Raw genomic sequence first — 20,593 nt, 5'->3', positions numbered from 1 at the left:
CCGAAGGACGTCCAACGTCGGACGTCCATTTTTATTCCGTCCGAAGAATGTCCAACGTCGGACGTCCAAAGGACGTCCATATTTATTCCTTCCGAAGGACGTCCAACGTCGGACGTCCATATTTATTCCTTCCGAAGGACGTCCAACGTCGGACGTCCAACGTCTTTTATTCCGTCCGAAGGACGTCCAACGTCGGACGTCCAAAGGACGTCCATATTTATTCCTTCCGAAGGACGTCCAACGTCGGACGTCCAAAGGACGTCCATTTTTATTCCGTCCGAAGGACGTCCAACGTCGGACGTCCATATTTATTCCTTCCGAAGGACGTCCAACATGGGACGTCCAAAGGACGTCCATTTATAGTCCATGGACGTTAGGACCAAAAATGGACCTATTTTGGACGTCCATTGGACGTCGTGTGCTATTAGGGAATTGTATTTACTACATACAATTGTTGACGTTTTCATAACATAACCTGAATCTTATTTTTTCTTCTTATTATTTTTTTGGACTATGGCCTTGACAATTATCCAGTAACCAGGACTAATATAATTGGCCAATATAATTAAAAGTGCGAATTTTAGTATAGAGCGTAGAAATAGGGGTCGCTTTGCCGAACTTGCACGGTCCCAATAATAAAGTATATCTCGATTACTATTGGTCTTAAAATAAATTTAAAAAAACGGTTTTGTTTATTTTTTTAAAAGGTACATTTTTGTTAAGTAAAGTGGTTTTGATAAAACAAAAAATTTTGGAGTTGTTAGCAGAAAACTTATTAAAAACATTGATTTTTTCGATATAAAACTAACACTTTCGATAGCGAATAAAATTTCGATAGCGAATAAAGCGATTAATTTTATCAAAAAAATGTATAGAACGTTTTTTGCTTAGAATGACTGTTTTTACCAACTTTTGCAGTCAAAATATAAAAAAAACTTCCACCAACGAGATGGGGTGGTAACCACCCCCATGGTAAAAGCGCTTTTCGGCATCATATAGATTTTGATCCTTGGATTATCCACTACTTATTCTCAAATTTTAAAGCAAATCGATCCATTCTGTAAAAATTGCGAGGTTTTGTCCTATTTTAAGCTTCATTACTTGGACTATTAAGATAGGTAACACATTGTTTAGAGTCGTTTGCTATGGTGACGATGCTGTGTTTATCGCCGATAAGACAATCTACACAAGCTACTGCTTGCATTTAATACTAAAGCTAAAGAACTAAATAGCTCATCAACACCGAGAAGACTAAGTGCCTAGTAATTTCCAAAGAACCCGTAAGATTCTTCTTGTTGTGCCGTCTTCTAACGAAGGTTGGCGATCACTTTTTTAAACGCTTCTCTGTCTTTTGCAACGTGAAATTCAACACTGAGGTTAGTCCAATCGCTGATATTCCTCAGCCAAGATTTCTTCTTTCTTCCCAAGACTTTTTCCCCTCTACTCTTCCTTGCACGATGACGCGTAGCAGAGAGTATTTATCGTTACGAAGTATGTAGCCCAGATACGATGTTTTTCTTATTTTAATTGTGTTCATAAGCTTTCTGCCATGTCCAATTCTTCTTAACACTTCTTCGTTTCGAGACTTTTGCAGTCCAAGGAATTTTCAGAATACGCCTACATAGCCACATTTCGAATACCTCCAATTTTTTACGGATTGGGCTTTTAGAGTCCAAGCTTCCGATAAGATGCAAGTTGGAAATTTACTCCAAAACGGTGGAACAGGTGAATACTTCAAATATCTTGATGCGGAAATAACAAGCTATGGAAATCTCTCAAAAGAGAGATGGAAATCTCTCTCGGGATGCTGAAAGAAATCGTATGGAAGAATAAATATCTAAATACTGGAAGCAAAGTTAAAAGATATAAAACAACAGTAAGACCTATTATAACATATGCGGCAGAAACAAAACCAGACACAAATAGAACGTTACAAATGATGAGAACAGTTGAAATGAAAACACTAAGAAATATACAAGGCAAAACTACGTGACAGAATAAGAAGACATCGGACAAAACTGTGGAATACAGGGCATAGGAAGGTGGGTCAGACAGAGACGAAGATATTGGAACAAACATAACAGAGAATGGAGGACAGCAAAGTCGTTAAAAGAGCGAATAAAAAGCGCCACCAAAACGATGGCGAGAATTCTGGACCTCATCGTCCGGGGAAGACTCGATGGCAATGAACAGGAAGTAGCCTACTAGCATGTTAGATCATGCTAGAAAGAAGAAGAAGAAGAATAAGTTATGTAAGCAGTTATTCCTCGCGCGTTATATCCGATATATTTTTTATTAATACAACCTAGAGCAGCTATTCACGGTGTGCAAGTACTTGGAGGGGATACGAGAAACGATCGTGCGCGAATAGCGGAAAAATGTTGTAACTTTCTTAAATAATTCATATTGTCAATTGAAATTGTCAAATTGACGTATATTTCATACCTACTGTCATTGAAGAAAAAAAATTATATGTTACTTCTCAATATTGATATGATATGCAATTATTATATAAAAGTAAATTTAATTAATTGTATTTTGCTTGCAGTACTGCATTTTAATAAGTAATTTTATTTGCTACATACAATTGTTTACCTTTTAATAACATATCCTCAGTCTTACTTTTTCTTCTTGTAATTTTTTTGGGCTATGGCCTTGACAATTATCCAGCAACCAGGACCAATATGATTGGCCAATATAATTAAAAGTGCGAAAAATGTTGCCGAGCTATGAAACCAGGTCTCGCTTTTCCGAACTTGCACGGTCCCAATAGAAAAATAAGGACAATAGTAACAAAACATACATTTATAATTTTCATTCTAGAGGAGTTCTACAATCAAGGTGATTTAGAAAAGAAGATGGGTCTCACGCCTTTATCACTTATGGACAGAGAGAAGTCATATATGGTAGCAGAAGATCAAGTACAATTTTTAACTGTGATTGTATTACCCTGTATGGATATTTTGCAGAGGATCTTCCCAAATACTAGCGATCTTCATTCTGAGGCTGCGTAAGTGTGCATAATATGAGAATTATACATTTAAGGCTGTTCCTCACGATTCTGAGCATAGCTAAATTCCAATATAAAAGTTTAACCAAATAACGCAAAAACTATGGCAGATATTGAGATAATTCTTTTTTTATATGAAAGGTATTAAAAAGTTCTAGTGCACTATTTGTTTATCAATTATTAAATTGTTTAAACAATATGTTTTTTTAAACTTTTTTGCTTAAAATTAACGTAAAAAAATTTAAATTTAAATACGGCACTAGAGAATTTTTCCCATTTTCCGAATCTGTTTTTGTTTTTAACATAAAGTGTAACACAAAGCAGCTATTTTGTTTAAACTTTTTTAAAAATCTCAAAGTTTTGCTAAAAGGTATCTCTTTCGGCCGTCATTCTGTCCTTGTTGTCGATATCCAGCCCGCGGCCAGCCAGCAGGTAAATAAACCCTGTCGGTAGGATTATCAATAATGTTATTACAGGTACGAAAACGAATTAGTGCTTATGAATGCACGAAGATTATTTAGACTTTTGACAAAATTTTTATTATAATTTTTATTAATTTATATTACAGTGGAACCCCGATAAGTCGGCCCCCGATAACCCGGAAGTCCGGCTAACCCGGACCGATTTTTATCAAACATTTCAACAATTCAAAATAAAAATGTATGTATGTAATATAATATTTGAGAAATTTAGGGCCGGTTGTTCGAACGCTAATCAACAATGATCACTATCAAATATTTAATTACTGTCACCAAGTGTCAATGTCAACTTTGATTGGGTTGCTGAAAACATAATTGATTATAACTATGAGATTAGTTAATCAATTAACATAACAATTATTAACATAATTGATTAACTAATTTCATAATTGTAATCCATAATTATGTTTTCAGCAACCCAAACAAAGTTGACATTGACAGTTGGTGACAGGTAATTAAATATTTGATAATGATCATTTTTGATTAGCGTTCGAACAACCGGCCCAATGTGTATTTGTGTAATTTGAACTATACGATAATAAAAATGACTCATGACACACGGTGGCATGGCAGAGCGACCTTCATCGACTTGAATTATCGGAAACAACAGGCACCTGTAGTAAGTAGTATTCCTTTATTTATTTCAATCAAACTGTCTTAGCATTGTTTAAAAATACTATTTAAACAATTCTTTTTTAAACAATGGTCTTAGTCTTCACTGTTCTAAAATAACATAACATCGTTCCGATTGTGATTGTAGTGTGTGTAGTACAATCTTGTATTGTTCGCTTCCGTTTGCTTAGGTTTGTGTTTACGTGTTTTTAGTAATTTAGATGTGTACTGTGCATATTATATATTTCATGTTATTTCAATTATAATGGAGTTTATCTGTAAGTATACCGTATTTTATTAATTTTTACCATATTCACCGGCTAACCCGGATTTTCGATAACCCGGATCGACCGCGGTCCCGATTAATCCGAGTTATTGAGGTTCCACTGTAATTACATTTTCATTTAGAACCCCTACTCCTAATTACACTTTCCAATCGATTTCGCATGGTCGGAGGACTTTTCTCAAAAATTCTTGAGGCATTGCTTCCCATTCATCATTAAGCACAGCTCTCAATTGAAGCCATAAGTGGATAAAGGTCAGAATATGTCACATTTTTTAAGAAAATTGTTTTATTAGGTTTCTGTTCTTCTAATATGTTGTTTTACCTTTTAAAATTTTAAAATAACTATTTTTAACTAAATAACAGGAAGGTATTAAAGCAATATGTTCCACTAGATTTTCGAATTCTAGTGGATAAAGGTATTATGTCCAAGATCGCATTTGGACATAATACCTTTATCCATGTGAAATGTGTAAATATTGAGAATTTTTACTACTACTTTGAATTCTGCCGACGAACCTCTATTTATGTAAAAAGCAAACAAACTTCAAATCAAAAGGTTAATTTTCGTGTTACGTAAAATGAATAAGAGTGGACGAATTTGGCTTCTATCTCTATAAGACTACATGCCATTTCAGCAAGTAGATTTAAGAAAAAAAAGGACAGCACATCTGATCACAACTGAATATAGACCAAGAAGACTGGAAAATAAAACTGGTAGTTTGAGTTTGGAAAAACTGGGAAATTTAAGAGACCGAATAAAATGTGTTCCCGAAAAGTATAGATGGTTTTATGAAAACGCGATAGAGGAAAATAAAAAAAATCCCAAAAAGAAAAGAACCTAATAAAAAATATGTTTTTATTAATTTTACAGTTTATATTGGAATTTTTTTGACAATAAATGTCCATTTTTGATAATTAACTATTTTATCCACTTAACTAACATTTTTTAACTATTGTTACTATGTGGATAAAGGTAATATGTCCACAAAATTTAAAATATTGGTCTTAAAGGAACTTTTTTTAAATTCAATTTAAAGTGTGAAAAAAGTACCTTCAAATACCTGTTTAAAAAAGTGTAGCAATGCAAATTTATAAAATAAATAACTTGAAACAAAACACACTAAAATGCTCATTACTCAAAAACATTATTTTGTGACATACGACCTTTATCCACTTATGTCTTCATTTAAGCTCGTCCCAAACATGCTGTATTGGATTTAAGTCCGGGCTCAACGCAGGCCAATTCGCGATTGAAACGGAATATAGAGGGCAGGTCGAATGCAGGAAAATGGCCGATAAAAATGGTATAAACAAACAAACATTCAATCAAAGAACTTAACAATACCGATTTGATTTAAAAAATTTTAATTTGCTCATAATGCTAAAATTTACTAAAAATTTCTTAATATTGACCAAAGTTCATTCAAATCAACAATTTTCTGGTTTGTTTATACCACTTATAGTAGTTTAAATTTATTCCACTAGAGGTCAGATACTTTATTTTTCATCGCGAATTTATTGTAGGTATACCGATCTCAGTCCGTGCATGGAAATTTCAATTAATCAAATTCTGACCCCCTCTTTAGACTGCATTCTTTATTTTGTAATACGTCATCAGATTCACCCAAAAACAAAACTTTAAAACTCAAAAATGAGTTGATGATTGTACACTAAATATTTTTAAATTTGCACTTTTTAGATTGAAGCAGGCGACAACTTTTGTAAAATAATTTTCAGTTGATTATTTTTCACTCGTAATGCGTTTTTTATATTTTTAGGCTATCAAAGAAAACTTGGCAAGAAATAATTTCGCTGAAAGGTCAAAAGAGTTGGAGACAAGACGATTCTGTAGTGGATCAGACAGAGTGCATATAAATAAATTTATTTGAGTAAATACAACTGACAGTAACTATACATACGTACTTATACATTTTATACAAAAATTAAAGCATGGAATAATTAATATCCCAAAGTGTTTTTTTACACCAAACAGGTCAGTTCACAATAAATTTAACAGACTTTTTATACTTATTAAAAATAATTTGATATAATATAACCACCGAAATCTAATGTCTTAATTAGAAAAATATACAAATATATTCAAACAAACTAGAACTATGAGAAGTAATGCACACGAAATAACATATAAAATAAAATAGAAATAAAATAGTAGAGACAAGGATGGAATTCTAGCTAGGCTTTTGTTAATTTATGTATTGCGAATTTTTCCGGGTACATAGTTTCTATCAATCTGAGGCTCTTGTAGAAACATGTGTAGGCACCTTTCATTTTGAGCCAAAGGATGGCCAGCAATTCTGAAAAAAAATACACGAAATTAACTAAAAAAGTTCTAAACTCGTAAATTTTTAGTGACTAGGCCAAAACTATGTTTTTTATTGATTTAAGGGGAGGGGGGTGGTTTGAAATCAACATTTCACTCACATTCTTATGAATTTTTTTAAACTATTATAGAATTATTTTATTTTTAAATTAAATAAACATTCAGTACAATATTTCAAAGAATATATATATATATATATATATATATATATATATATATATATATATATATATATATATATATGATTGTTAATATGTAATGACTGTTGGAATGTAATAAAAATTTTATTGGGGAATGCAGTCAATAAATATTTGGGCTATTCAGTGAAACACTTTGAACTTATTAGTCGAGCTTTCGAAAATTTTATTTTCTTTATCAAGACTATTGCTCGTGGTTACAAATTAATAATTATACAACTTATATAAAAACATGAAAATTTCTTAAAAGTAATATGTAAACGTAAAAATTTTGATAGTATGTCAATTCGACATCACTCAAAAAAATGTCGTTCTTTAAATTAAACGACATTTTTTTGAGTGATGTCGAATTGACATACTAAAAAAATTTTTACGTTTACATATTACTTTTAAGAAATTTTCATGTTTTTATATAAGTTGTATAATTATTAATTTGTAACCACGAGCAATAGTCTTGATAAAGAAAATAAAATTTTCGAAAGCTCGACTAATAAGTTCAAAGTGTTTCACTGAATAGCCCAAATATTTATTGACTGCATTCCCCAATAAAATTTTTAATATATATATATATATATATATATATATATATATATATATATATATATATATATATATATATATATATATATATATATATATATATAACAGCGCTAACAGGCCTTATAGGCCTACGGCTTCTAAATTCTGGATAATATTTCTCCATTCTTTTCGGTCCTCTGCACTCTTTCTCCAGTCCTTCACCCCGATTTCTTCTAAATCCCTCTCTGCGGCCTCTAACCATCTCTTCCTTGGGCGACCTCGTCTCCTTTTTCCCAGTGCTGTCATTCAATATTCGTTTGACGTTTCTACTTTCTGGCATTCGAGTAATATGTCCCAGCCATCTAACTCTTTGGGCTCTTATTTTTGTCGTTATTTTTGGTCTACCATACATCCTCATTACTTCTTCATTTGTTCGTCTCCTCCAAGTTTTCTCCGCTATCTGTATACCTCCAAAAATCTTTCTCAGGACCTTCCTTTCCCATATCTGTATCTTCTTCTCCTCTTGTTGATTCATTACCCACGTTTCGCTCGCATACAACACTGTGGGCCGTATTATCGTTTCATACATTCTGATTTTCGCGTTTATTGATACATTTTTTGCTTTTAATATCGTGTTTAAGGCACCCACAACTCGACTTCTCTTCAATAATCTTTTATCTATTTCTTTTTCTTCCCTTCCAGTACTGGTTACAGTCACTCCCAGGTATTCGAATTCTGATTATTCCTTAAACTTATATTTATCTCCTTCTCCTTTCATTTTTATATAGTTATCCTCTTTATTTATATCTCCTTTCATTACCATGTATTGTGTTTTTCCTTGGTTGATTCTTAATCCATACCTTTTTGCTTCCGCTTCGAACTTTTGAAATATTTTTTGGAGATGTTCCTTTGTTCTTGTTAGGATGACTAGATCATCAGCGCAAGCTATAAACTGCTGTCTGTTGTTAAATATGGTACCGCTTGTTATGTACCGTTACTGTTAAATATATATAGTGTTAAATATAAAATATATATAATTAAATATAGTGTTCGATAAAACACACAAGATTAAGAAAAAATTAGACCTGCAGCTATTCCTCAAAAAAAATTATACGCTTTTTTGAAAAAAAAAATTCTTTTAATTTTTTGAGGTTATGTACACTCTACCTATGGGTCTATAAAAAATAGGCATGTTTTATAAAAGCCTCAACTATGCGTGTGAATTTTTTGAAATTTTAAAATTCATTGCATCCCACCAAAAAAAATAAAAACGAAAAATGAAGTTTTTGATGGTGGGGGCAGGGGGAAGGGGGTGGTGGGTTAAAATCACGATGAATCCTATGTGTTAATCACATAGAACTTAAAAAAATAAAAAAAAATTAATGCTGTTAGTAACTTCTGTTAACTTTTAATTTATTTATCCCGTCCATAAGTGGAAAGTTTGATGCGCCACTGTCGACGCATGTGCCACTGAAAAGTGACGGCACAGTGTTCAAACGTTTTCTTTTAGGTTCTACTATTTAAGTTATAGGGTCCCATCGTGCCTAAAATGATTAAGAAATTTCACCTATAGCGGCTCTTAGTCTATATATTAATCTTTCTTTTGCTGTTCTTGGGTTTCTTGGCAGCTCTTGTTTAAGTTTGGCTATCGTTAGAATATGATCGCTATTGGTATTTGCCCCTCTGTAGCTTCTGGAATCGGTAATTGCTCTGATATGTTTACTTTCTGTTAATATGTGGTCTATCTGGTTTTTTGCCCTTCCATCTGGAGATATCCAAGTTATCTTATGAATATCCTTATGGTCAAATCTTGTGCTTACAATTTTCATTTTATTTTCTGTTGCAAATTCAATTAATTTTTTCCCATTTTCATTTGATTCCTTATGCAAACTTTTTCCACCCGTTATACTTCTGTAAATCTCTTCTCTTCCTATTTTGGCATTCATATCTCCTACGATTATCTTTATGTCATATTTCTGTATTTTATCCATCAAATTACTTAGCTTCTCATAGAACTCTGTCTTGGTTTTTAGGTCTTTTTCTTCAGTGGGGGCATGTGCATTAATGATGCTAATTTTTCTGTACTTTCCTCTTATTCTTAAATAACATATTCTATCTAATATTGCTTGGAAGTCTATAACTTATTTACTTATTTTTTCTGTCACCATAAATCCAACTCCAAAATATCTGTTTGTCCCGCCACTCTTAAGAAAGGTTCTTTTTCCTATTTGTTTCTCTTTTGTTTCTTGTAAGGCCAGGATGTCTACTGTGTATTTCTCCATAATATTTTCTAAATTTTTTAAGGCACCCTTTTCGTACGTACTTCGTACATTCCAGGTTCCAATTTTTATTATTTCCTCAGGTTTTTCCTTATTTGCATAGTTTTTTTTCCTCATTTTCCAAAGTCGTTATCCCTTTTTTGCCATGTCAATACCATATTTCAGCCGCTGTTCTTCGTTTATTAGTTTTTTGAATTTTCTATCAGCTGTTCTCTCTTCGTCCCATATCCAGATTTTGCCATTAACTATTAATTTCTTGTAGCCGATTTTCGTTTCCTTACCTTTGCTTCTTTCTTCCTTTGCTATTCTAGTTATTTCCTTTTGTATTTCTTTTTCTTTCGATGTCCAATCGTTGTTTATATAGATACGATCTTTATGCTGTTTTAGTTTACTTTTCTTGTTTAGGATTTCCATTTTATCCGTGAAGGTTTCTGTTTCTATTGCGCATAATGTTTCTCCTATTTTTGTTGCACTTCTTAGTTTTATTTGTGTTTGCAACTCTTGGGCTATGAAATTTTCCATTTCTTCTTTTAATTTATTATCATCAGTTGTTTCTACTTTCAACCCAGTTACGATCAAGCTTTTCTTTTTGCTAAATTTCTCCAGTGGCTCCATTCTTTCATGTAGCAGTTTTACTTCTTTTTTTAGTTTTTGATTCTCTACTTTTACATCCATTAACTCTTTATTGGTTTGTTGTTGTTCTTTCCTTATTTATTTTATTTCCTGAAACATTTCATCATTCAAAGAATATTCAAGAAAAAAATTCCTAGGCAAAATATTGAAAAATAAGCCAACCCTGGCAAATTTTTACAGACACATCCAAAAAATGGATTTTGCGGTGAACAGAACTCATCACTGGAACATGTGAAACAAAAAATTCAAGAAGATTTTGTTAGCTTAAGAGTTTCTGGAGGTAATGCTGTCGATTTTTTTAGTTTTAACGATTTTTGAGTTTTTGGTATCACTCAGAAATTAAAATACCGAAATTGTTTGTAAAAAAATGGTGAAATTCAACATATTTATTATTGTTTAACAAAAAATAAGCATAAAACAAAAACCTCTTGACAGCGTTACCTCACGAAATGTCCAAAGAAAATCTGTGCAAAATTTCAGGTGGATTATTCAAGTAGTTTTTGAGTTACAATGTCGACCACCTTTGAAAAGGTCAGTTTTGAGAAAAACGCGTTTAAAGTTTTGACAACTTTATTTTCAATTTCTTTTTTTGTCTGTCCGATCGTAAAGTGATGCACACAGGAATATATTTTTGAATCGCGGAGTAATCTACAAAAGAGAAGGGGAACAGCTGTTGAACATTTCTTACTACTGTATTTCCGGTAATTTTCCTCCGATCAGTCTGAAATTTTCAGAGTATTCTTAAAGATACATATGTACTTTCATTTAAAATAATAAAAAAATAAAAATTTTCAAAAGTTTCAAACGATACACCCCCTTAAATTAAACAACTGTGGCCATTATCATGAGCTACAGTTCAATACACTCTTTTTGAAAAAAATGTTTTACATTCAATGTGGTTAAAAAATAAGACTCAGAGCAATTGTAGTTCACCACCCCCTCCCCTAGCTCCTAAAACGTCATTTTCATTATTTTTTTTTCGATGAGCTGCAATCAATTTAAAAATTTCAAAAAATTCAATCGCATAAATTAGGCATTTACAAAAGTTGTATATTTTTTCAGACCCATAGTTACGTTATAGTTTTTACATAGTAATGAGTAGAGTAGAATAAGTATGAAGTTGTATTATTATAACAACCATGTTTCACTAATTGACAAATTCTTTAATAGGTTTACTGTTGACTGAGACTGGCTGAATCACTATGGTCCAAGAAAAAAAATCATTTTTTTCCAAAAAAAAGCGTATATTTAATTACTTTTGATGAAGGGCTGCAAGTCTATTTTTTATATTTTGTGTATTTTATCAAAAACTATTCTTTTCAGATTTTTACTATATTTTAAATAAATGAGTCCCTTAGGATATTTATAAAATGTGCAAAACACCTTTAAACTCCCAAAAAACATTTTTTGGGGTTCTTTGAAAAAGAATATTTTCAGGCCTCAAAGAAGCAAATAATACAATCATTGTTTATTTGAAAAAACAGATATTCAAAGGTTATTTGGGAGGTTTTTACTGGACTTACCCAAGTGTTTTTACCTTTTTACATCCTTAAACAGCATGTTTTAAAAAATTTTACAAAACGTGAGACAATGTATTTCCCATATTAAGAAAAGTTAAAAAAATGCGGCGCCGCCCAAAATCCCGACAGTCAAAACACCGACACACCAGAATCCCGACAGTTCAAAATCCTGGCATGCAACAATCCTCGCATAAGTAAAAATTTCGACCACTACATTTTGAATATTTATTGTTTCCTTTTCAAAATATAAAAAACAGATGCCCATAAACAAAAAACAACAAATAAATGTAATTATATATTAAAGAGAAACTTATCAAACCTGTCGGGATTCTGGCCTGTTGGGATTTTGGCCAGTCGGGATTCTGACGTGTCAGGGTTTTGGCCGTCGGGATTGTGGCTGTCGGGATTGTGGCTGTCGGGATTTTGGGGTAGACCCAAAGAATGCGTTAAAAAATAACTTACTTGTTAATAAAAACTTCTAAACCTTTTCTTCTATCTTCGATAAAATCTTCCTCAAATATTCCATCGTCTCCTCTAAAAGGTAGCTGTCTTTTCCAAGCTTTTCCAGGTAAAGGAGGCACAACAATTTTACTATCTCTTTCCAATTCATTCCTTAACCATTCAAAATCACTGTATCGTCGCCGTACACTGGATTCGTTTACTTTAAAAACAGGTAGATTTGTCTAAAAATATTATATTATGTTAACAAAATATGAAAGAGATGTTAAAAGGAAATATTATTGGAAAATAAATCGTGTTAAGTGTTAGGTCGAGAAAGCACGTTCTAATTTTATGAAAATGAAAAAGGTCCTATGTAGTAAAGATTTAACATTAGCTCTTAAAGTACGCCTAACAAAATGCTACGTATATAGTGTACTATACTATGGACTGGAATCATGGACGTTAAATGTAGAGACAATGAGACGACTTAACGCCTTTGAAATGTGGACGTATAGAAGAATTATGAGGGTTTCCTGGGTAGATAGAGTTACGAACAATGAAGTACTGAGAAGAATAGGTAAAGAGAAGGAAGTTGAACTGACAATTAAAGAAAGAAAACTACAGTACCTCGGACATGTGATGCGGGGCGAGAAGTATGGCATCCTGCGACTCATAATGCAGGGAAAGATAGATGGCAGAAGAAGCATCGGCAGAAGACGAATTTCATGGCTGAAGAACCTGAGAGAATGGTTTGGATGCAGCTCAAAACAACTATTTAGAGCTACTGCCTCAAAAATTAAAATAGCTATGATGATTGCCAACCTCCGTAGCGGAGATGGCACCTGAAGAAGAAGAAGTGTTAGGTCTTTTTTTTTATTTTCAGCTTTCACATGAAGATCTTTTAGTGGGTAATCTAACTATTTTTATATATCAAATTTAATTTCTCAAAAGAAATTACACCATCATACACAATTTCAAATGCCAAAAAGAACCATAAGTATAGTAAGCTATGATTTTTTGCACAGCATTGCCAAAACATTAAAATATTAAATAAATGTGAGGTACTTGCCAAATAGCAACTTGACATTTGGAATAGAAAACCTAAACTTTCAAAAATCAAGTCGGAAACTTTGGAGCCTAATAAGCAAGCTTGGATATGGTAAAAACTTTCAACAGCAGAAAGCAACTACAAACACAAAAGCAGTTGTTCTTATATTGTTATGAAGTCAAGAGTGACCAGAGATAAATCTCACCGAACATTCTCACCCTTTCACAAGTAAAGAAGTCGAAATCACACTACGGACGTGTCTTTTGGAAAAGCCCCAGGTTTCGACAGCAGACAGCACCCTCCCCGAATTCATACTCAATTACGAAAAATACACAAAAACCTAGCAAGCACATGTTTTCACATTCAAACCAGCAGAATCCTCTGGGAATCTAACCATTCAACAGTTATGGCAATACTAAAACCGATTAAAGCAGCTGACCACACAAAAAACTATTTACTGATTGCTCTACTGTCCATAGCTTAAGTATAAACTACATACTTGAAAGACCAATTTTTAACAGAAGCCCAATAATACTCAAAAGATATTCCAATCAACCAAGCAGGTTTTAGACCAAATTGGGGTTGCACATAATTATGGAATCAATAAACATTTCCAGAAAACTTAAAAATGGTCTGCCACAAGGCTCAGTTGTTGCACCACTGCTTTTTATCCTTTACATCACAGACATGTCAACAAAAACATCAATAAAGTTTGGCTATGCAAATGACTAGGCAGAAACAAAACCCCTAGAATCTTGTATCCTATAAAGGAACTCTTCAACCCTTACCTCTTCATAACAGCCAGATCAGTATCGTTGATTCTGTAAAGTTTCTTGGTTTTTTTTAGATAGCAACCTTAAATGGTCCCTTCATATCGATGTGTTAAGCAAGAAACTATCCTCAGCTTGCTTTGCAATAAGATCTGTTTCGAAGGAAATAAATTTAGTCTGGTACAGCTGTCCAATCCGATGTTATTTTTAAATTACAAAAAAGAGCAATAAGATATCTGTTTGGCCTCAGAAGAACAACACATTGCAGAAGCTACTTCAAAGATCACAGGATTCTAACACTACCTTCTTTATATATTTTAGAAACTGTTTGCTTAATTCGTAAACATCTACATGTCTTTCCAGCAAGACCTAGACATGACTATTCCACCAGAAATTCTACCTTTGACATCTATTTACCGATCCCGTCCAGTGTGTCAGTAAAGAAATCTATATTATATTCTGCAAAAAAACTATACAACCATCTCCCTCTACAACTTGAATCTGCAACATCTTTCCTCAAGTTCGGTAAAATGACAAAAGCCTATTTATCTGAAAGACCATACTATTCAATAGCAGAGTTTCTTAACCAATAACTAAGAAATTACAGTATTCTCATGTATAAGTAGAATCTTAATCTATATTTGAGTGTCATATGCAGCAGCTTAGCTTATTAAATTTCTTAAGGTAGATTACGCAATTTGCATTTTTTTTTTAATTTTGCAATAGATTGTTACTGATTTTTATTTCACTTTATTATGTTTTATTTATCTTGACGATTTATATAATTTTAGTAAATTGTATTTGTTATTGTTTTTATTTATGATTCTTGTAAGCTTTGTCTATAAAATTGTTAAATTTTTCATGACAATAAAGCATATTTCTATTCTATTCTATAGAAAATTCTGACTGAAAAATTCAGATAGAAGTTATCGGAAATTATTTTCAAAAATAGAAACTTCAACCAACTCTTCTAAAATTGGAATAACTTGCACCGACCTAAACAACAATTTGGCTTCAAGAACACTTAATATTCACTCTGATAATACACGATTCAACCACAATAAACACTCAAAACCTAGGCATTACTTTGGTCAAAATGTTAAGCTTTAATAGAACATGTAAGTGCAGTTGCCAAGAAGGTAAAAACCAGAAATCAGATCATTGGGAATCTCTGTGGCACTACATTGGGAGCAATGGTTTCCGCACTCTAAACTTCACACTCAGCTTTTGCTTATTCTGTAGTTGAACATTGCGCACCAATGGATCAACAGTGCTCACATTCAAAAAATTTATAAGATTGGTGAGGGCAACATTGCAAACAGTTTTTCTTAATTTTTGGGAAATATTCTAACAATCTTTGTATCTATATATTGATAAATATAATATACTTCATAATATGGACATATGTATGATGTTCAGCTATTGATGTAATATGTTTATTATGTAAACAAAATAAAAATGCTTATTTTTTGTTTATTTTGATGCAAATTTGTAAACAGGACAAATCAAAGATTCTGTTTCATCACTACTGATAGAGAATAATTAAATCATATGCCACTTGAACATATGATTGTTAATTAGATTGAGATAAAATGAAACAAAATAAAACAAAAATACATTTGTCATGACATCATTTTAGTAAATCAAATGTTTAGAATATTTAAGTTTGAAAAAGATGATAATAATTTCAGACATCATTTCTTTGTTGAAATAATTTCGGTATCAAATATATGTATAGCAGGTATCACCAATTATGCTCCCTGAGGGTCTGTTTGAAAAACCTATGACACTTCCAATATCTAGTTAGTCGATAGTGCGAGGGAAGAGTATGTTAACTTACATCTATGGCTGCCATCATCTATGGATGCCGCCGAACTCAATGCATGATATTGGTAGCTTGTAAAACGCAAATACTATATTCTGAATTTAATGGTGTTTCACACAAAACTAGCCTACAGTCCAGATGCAAACCGCGGTCCGCCAATTGGTGACCCCTGATTTATAGGAACTTTAGTATTCGTTTGATTGCTACCAGACGACATTAAAAGACTAGAAAAACAGAAAATACATAATGGGCACATCACTAATAACTTTTGTATCGAAATGTTTAATATCCTAAAACCTATACAGAGTGAGTCATAAATAGAGACCACAATATATACAAAAAGCATTTTTTATAACAAATGTATAATGCCAAAATGTATTTTCTGAATGTGTCAACCTTTTCTCAAAATTGTTCTTTCACATTCCAGAGTAATAAAACAAAATTGAATAATTTTGAATGTACCCACTATCGTTATAAACGGTTTTAGGTAAACTGATAAACAATCAACATCTCTAATATGCATATAAAATGAAAAATACATAAACACTTATAGTAGGACTAGTTTTTCCAAAATCCAAAAAGGGTAGAAGTGTCAGTGAAGCTTTAAGGAATAAGTTGTATAAATCTCTGAAATTTACATTTATGGTTTTCACGTCAAACAGTTTAAATGTGTGTATTGAGGCAAATTTTGTGACCTCATTAATTTGTTTATATCTCCATATCCAAATTATGTGCTTAAATTCAGCCATATCCTGAATTAAAGCTGGATGGAGGAAAAGTATTTTGTCAATCTGCAATCTTGCTCTAAAATTGTAAGTAAGTAAAGTGGAACCCCGATAAGTCGGCCTCTGATAACCCGGAAGTCGTTTTTTCGATTTTTCGTTTTTAATGCGAATATGTACATTGAACCATGAAGAATATGATGACAAAACCCTACATGGTTAAACGCATCCATGTAACCAGTAGATGATAAAATTAGTTTCCGATATGTCCACTATTACAACAACACCAGCACTTCTATAATATAACAGGAGCATTCATTATTCAACATTACAGGTACGACTAGAGGCTATCACAGATCTTCCTCCACTGAAAGTATAAAAATTTTGACGGTAACCTTTGATTTATAATGAGAGATCAAAACAGGCACTGTAATGGTGACTGGACATTGCCGCTTAAGAAACCACCTATATAAACTAGGCAAGATGAATGAACCATGGTGCAAAAAGTATCATGGTGATGATATAGATGTAATTAGTGAAGCCACTACTAACAAAAACTATTTCTTTTGTGGGCTAAACTAGTCAATTTCAATATTTATTGCAATGAGTGTGGCAATGAAAAAACATCATACAACCAATAAAGTTCCTTAATTACAACAAATTTTATATACGATAGGGTTTCCTTTGAATTATCCATAGATTTTACTGTTCTTTTACTTATGCTGTTTCCAGTTAATCCAGTTACATTTAAAATTAGTCGGTATTTAGAAGTTTATTAGTGAAACCTTATCAAAAAGGGGAGTATACTTACTCTCATTTTAACTTCATAATCTGTAAATCTTTTCTTTCCCACCCCAATTGTAGTAACAGGATTAACGACATCGATCTCTAAAAAATTAGCTGGTGCCGCATAAGCATCATCCAACGTTTGTTTCTTTACATTTAATCTTCTGGTCGCTTCGACCGTTGCATCTGCTTCCGCCATCATTATGATCTACAGGACCTATTAACGACGGTTATTACTAATCTACGATAATAATGGTTAATTTACTTACAAGTACTGCTGTAGGGGATAATCGCGAGACTTTCTTATTCACGTTTTTATAATTATTACATTAAAACTAACTTATACAAAAAAATTTACACCAACAACCTATCGGAATCCTAAACCAAACTGTCATGTATTAAATGTCAAATTGTCAAAAGTTAAAATACATTGACATTAGTGCGATGACAGTTTTCTCTTCTTCTGTAGTGATTGCTTTTTTTATTGCTTAAAACTGCGTGGCTGATGCCAACTAGTCAGCAAGTGGGTTGAGCAGTCAACAGTCTACTGCCTCTACCTACTGTGTAGGCAGCACACAGTTGCTATTACAGTGTTGCCTAAACTTTAATATTTCTTGGAACTAATATAAAATTAACACTAATGCGTAATGCGTTAATAATAAATAAACACTAATGCGTTAATGAAAAATAAAACATTAAAAAAAACTAATTTTTATGCAGGTTTATTAGTGGAATTTGTACTATGTAGTGTTAAGTAAGAAATATGCTTTATTGTCATTGAAAATTTTACAATTTTATCGCCAAGGTTTACAAAAAGTCACAGAAAAAAAGAACAAGTACATATAAATACAAATACCTAAAAAATAAAAACAATATATTTAAAAATTTAAATAAATTGCAATTGCATAATACAACCTTAGGAACTAATCAAAGTTTAAACTGCTGCATATGATATCCAGATCTAGATAAAAATACTTATTTAGTTACTTGGCCAAAAGGGTACTGTAATTTCTTAGTTATTCATTAAGAAACTCTTCTACTGAATAATGGTCTTTCAGATAGATAGGTAGTTACAAAACCGAACTTATTTTGTGATAAAACGTTGTTTTCAAGGAGAAAGGATGTAAGTCGGGCTTTTATGTTTATGAGCCTCTCAATAATTTTGGGGAGTACCGGTAGTAAGTCAATTTACGTCTACAGTTACAGCCATAAGTTTTTACCACCTTTATGAAGAGGAAGAGGATTAATGATGGCTGTTGTTAGACACTCTGGGAATTTACCTTTCTCAAAAGAATCATTAATTAGTGAGACGAGGACTTCAGACGAGATTAAATAGAAAGAAAAGATAAAAATATGAAAAGAAAAAAAAGAAGGCTTGTTAAATTTGTTGAAATACAAAAATTTTTTTCAATCCAGTAATCAGTTCCAGTTCAGTTCAGTAACTTCCAAACCATTCACGCCTGTGTTGTTATTAAAATCGTAAATATTAAATCTTGCAACACCGCAACTGTCCCTTTCCGAACTTTTTGCAAGCGAGAAAGCAACTGGGGAATTACAGAACACGCGCCCAAAAACCCTTTACGTTAATTTTCTCGCTTTACTTTCACTTTGATAGATTAATTTGTAAAGGGTAGAGAATCATTAATTACTGTACCCTGTGTAATAGTACATAACCTTAAAAGGTTAATTATTGTTTCATTTTTCTTGGAAGTGATGATTGATATTTATTTTCGTTTTATCTGTACTTCCTAATATAATATATCTATATGCTATAAGAGATTCGACAGTGATGTCCTAATCATCTATGTGCCTTGCCTATCATTGCATTAGATAAAGCTGTACATTAGGAAATGTACAGATGAAGAAGTGAGAACTCAACTGCGCGCAAAAACAAAAAAGATGAAGATGAAGTTGTTAATATTCCTGGGTTGTTTTGTTGCGTTTACAAAAAGTGCTTTATATATTAATAGTTATGACAATGTATGTGATATTTCCACGAGAAACCTATTAGAGTAAGTAAAAAATTGCTTTTTATATACCTATTTAGAAATGTATTATCTCTTATATTCCTTCACTCAACCCTTCTCTAAAGTTCTTTCTGTTTTGCCAGTCACCTTTCTGCAGATTTCCTCTTTCCACCTCCTCTTCATCCACTTCATCTCTAAAAGATCTTCAGGGTCTGCCTCTCTTCCTTCTTCCTATTTTGCTCTCCTATTTATATATCTCTCATCTCTCGTTAATTTTGCATTTAAAGAAAATAATAATATGATTCAAATCTCTAATCGAAACATCACAAAAACAAACTGATGCAGTGCCGGTTTAACCTAACTTCGGGCCCTGGGCACTAGAGATTTAGGGGCCCCCTTCATTGCTATTCGTTGTCAATTTTTTTAACAAAAAAACACATGCATTAGCTTGCATTAACAATAAACGTTTATTGTAAAACCCATACATTTTAAAAGATTTTAAGAAAGATTTTCGAAACGAACTAGAAAAATAGCAAAATAAATATATTCCAAAAAATACATTTAAAAATATAAAAAAAAAAACAGAAAGTTCTACAGAACAACACATGACAAACAAAAAAACATATTCTAAAAAATTTGTTAGTAAAAAATTAGTTCATTTTTTTCTTGACTAGGCATTAGCAAACTGCCATGTTAATATGTACTATCAAAATTCAGTTGCTCCACTTCTTCATTTTTTACAATACGATAATGCGTATATGTTTAGCGAGTGATAATGCGTCTAGGTTTTCTTGATCCTTTGACCTGCAATATATGTATCTTTATTCTTTTTAAAGCCAAAAAAGACCGCTCGCCTGACGCATTAGAAATTGGTATCGTCAAATAAACTTGCAGTAAAGTTAAAAATTGGCAAAAGTTTTCTTTACATCCTGGATGACATCAATTTTTCAAATGTTTATTGAAATTTTGGCATAACGTTTAAATATACAGTAGAACCCCGTAAATCCGAACCCCGCGAATCCGAACTATTGGCAAATCCGAACCAACGGAAAGTGAAAAAAATTTAAAAATTCAAGACAAAAACTTAAAAACATGTTTATTATACAGAGTAAAGCCAGAAAATTGGACAATGTAGGATTACTAGGACTTCGACATTAC

At 32.3% G+C, this 20,593-nt stretch overlaps 3 protein-coding genes across 3 annotated transcripts in view; 2 read left to right on the top strand and 1 right to left on the bottom strand.

The window, feature by feature from the left end:
* Nucleotides 1-6,352, top strand: part of LOC114336462 (cAMP and cAMP-inhibited cGMP 3',5'-cyclic phosphodiesterase 10A-like) — an 87,473-nt gene extending 81,121 nt beyond the window's left edge. The window contains exons 10-11 of the mRNA XM_050655024.1: nt 2,824-3,010; nt 6,166-6,352. Coding sequence (XP_050510981.1) covers nt 2,824-3,010; nt 6,166-6,262 — 284 coding nt within the window. The 3' untranslated portion in view covers nt 6,263-6,352. The remainder of the gene's footprint in view (nt 1-2,823; nt 3,011-6,165) is intronic.
* On the bottom strand, nt 6,254-17,903 carry LOC126887479 (sorting nexin-12). The gene is made up of 4 exons (XM_050655035.1): nt 17,738-17,903; nt 17,494-17,685; nt 12,339-12,559; nt 6,254-6,702 (listed from the first exon to the last, which is right to left on the bottom strand). The coding sequence occupies exons 2-4, from the start codon at nt 17,668-17,670 to the stop codon at nt 6,597-6,599; spliced, it is 504 nt and encodes a 167-aa protein (XP_050510992.1). The 5' UTR covers nt 17,671-17,685; nt 17,738-17,903; the 3' UTR covers nt 6,254-6,596.
* A 1,083-nt stretch (nt 17,904-18,986) lies between these two features.
* Nucleotides 18,987-20,593, top strand: part of LOC126887472 (cation-independent mannose-6-phosphate receptor-like) — a 114,799-nt gene continuing 113,192 nt past the window's right edge. Inside the window, exon 1 of the mRNA XM_050655022.1 lies at nt 18,987-19,480. Coding sequence (XP_050510979.1) covers nt 19,368-19,480 — 113 coding nt within the window. The 5' untranslated portion in view covers nt 18,987-19,367. The remainder of the gene's footprint in view (nt 19,481-20,593) is intronic.

This window comes from Diabrotica virgifera, chromosome 6 (assembly GCF_917563875.1).
Source record: "Diabrotica virgifera virgifera chromosome 6, PGI_DIABVI_V3a".
In the NCBI taxonomy this organism is placed as follows: Eukaryota; Metazoa; Arthropoda; class Insecta; order Coleoptera; family Chrysomelidae; genus Diabrotica; species Diabrotica virgifera.
Note: the sequence above shows the minus strand (reverse complement) of the source record. Positions and strands in the feature narration are given on the sequence as shown.

What these genes read in the sequence shown, in the direction of transcription:
- LOC126887479 (XM_050655035.1), bottom strand. Translation starts at nt 17,670, where the DNA reads ATGATGGCGGAAGCAGATGCAACGGTCGAAGCGACCAGAAGATTAAAT. An exon ending in ATTATGAAGTTAAAATGAGA is followed by an intron (nt 12,560 to 17,493) that starts GTAAGTATACTC and finishes TAATATTTTTAG; the next exon opens with ACAAATCTACCTGTTTTTAA. An exon ending in TTAGAAGTTTTTATTAACAA is followed by an intron (nt 6,703 to 12,338) that starts GTAAGTTATTTT and finishes ATTTTTTTTCAG; the next exon opens with AATTGCTGGCCATCCTTTGG.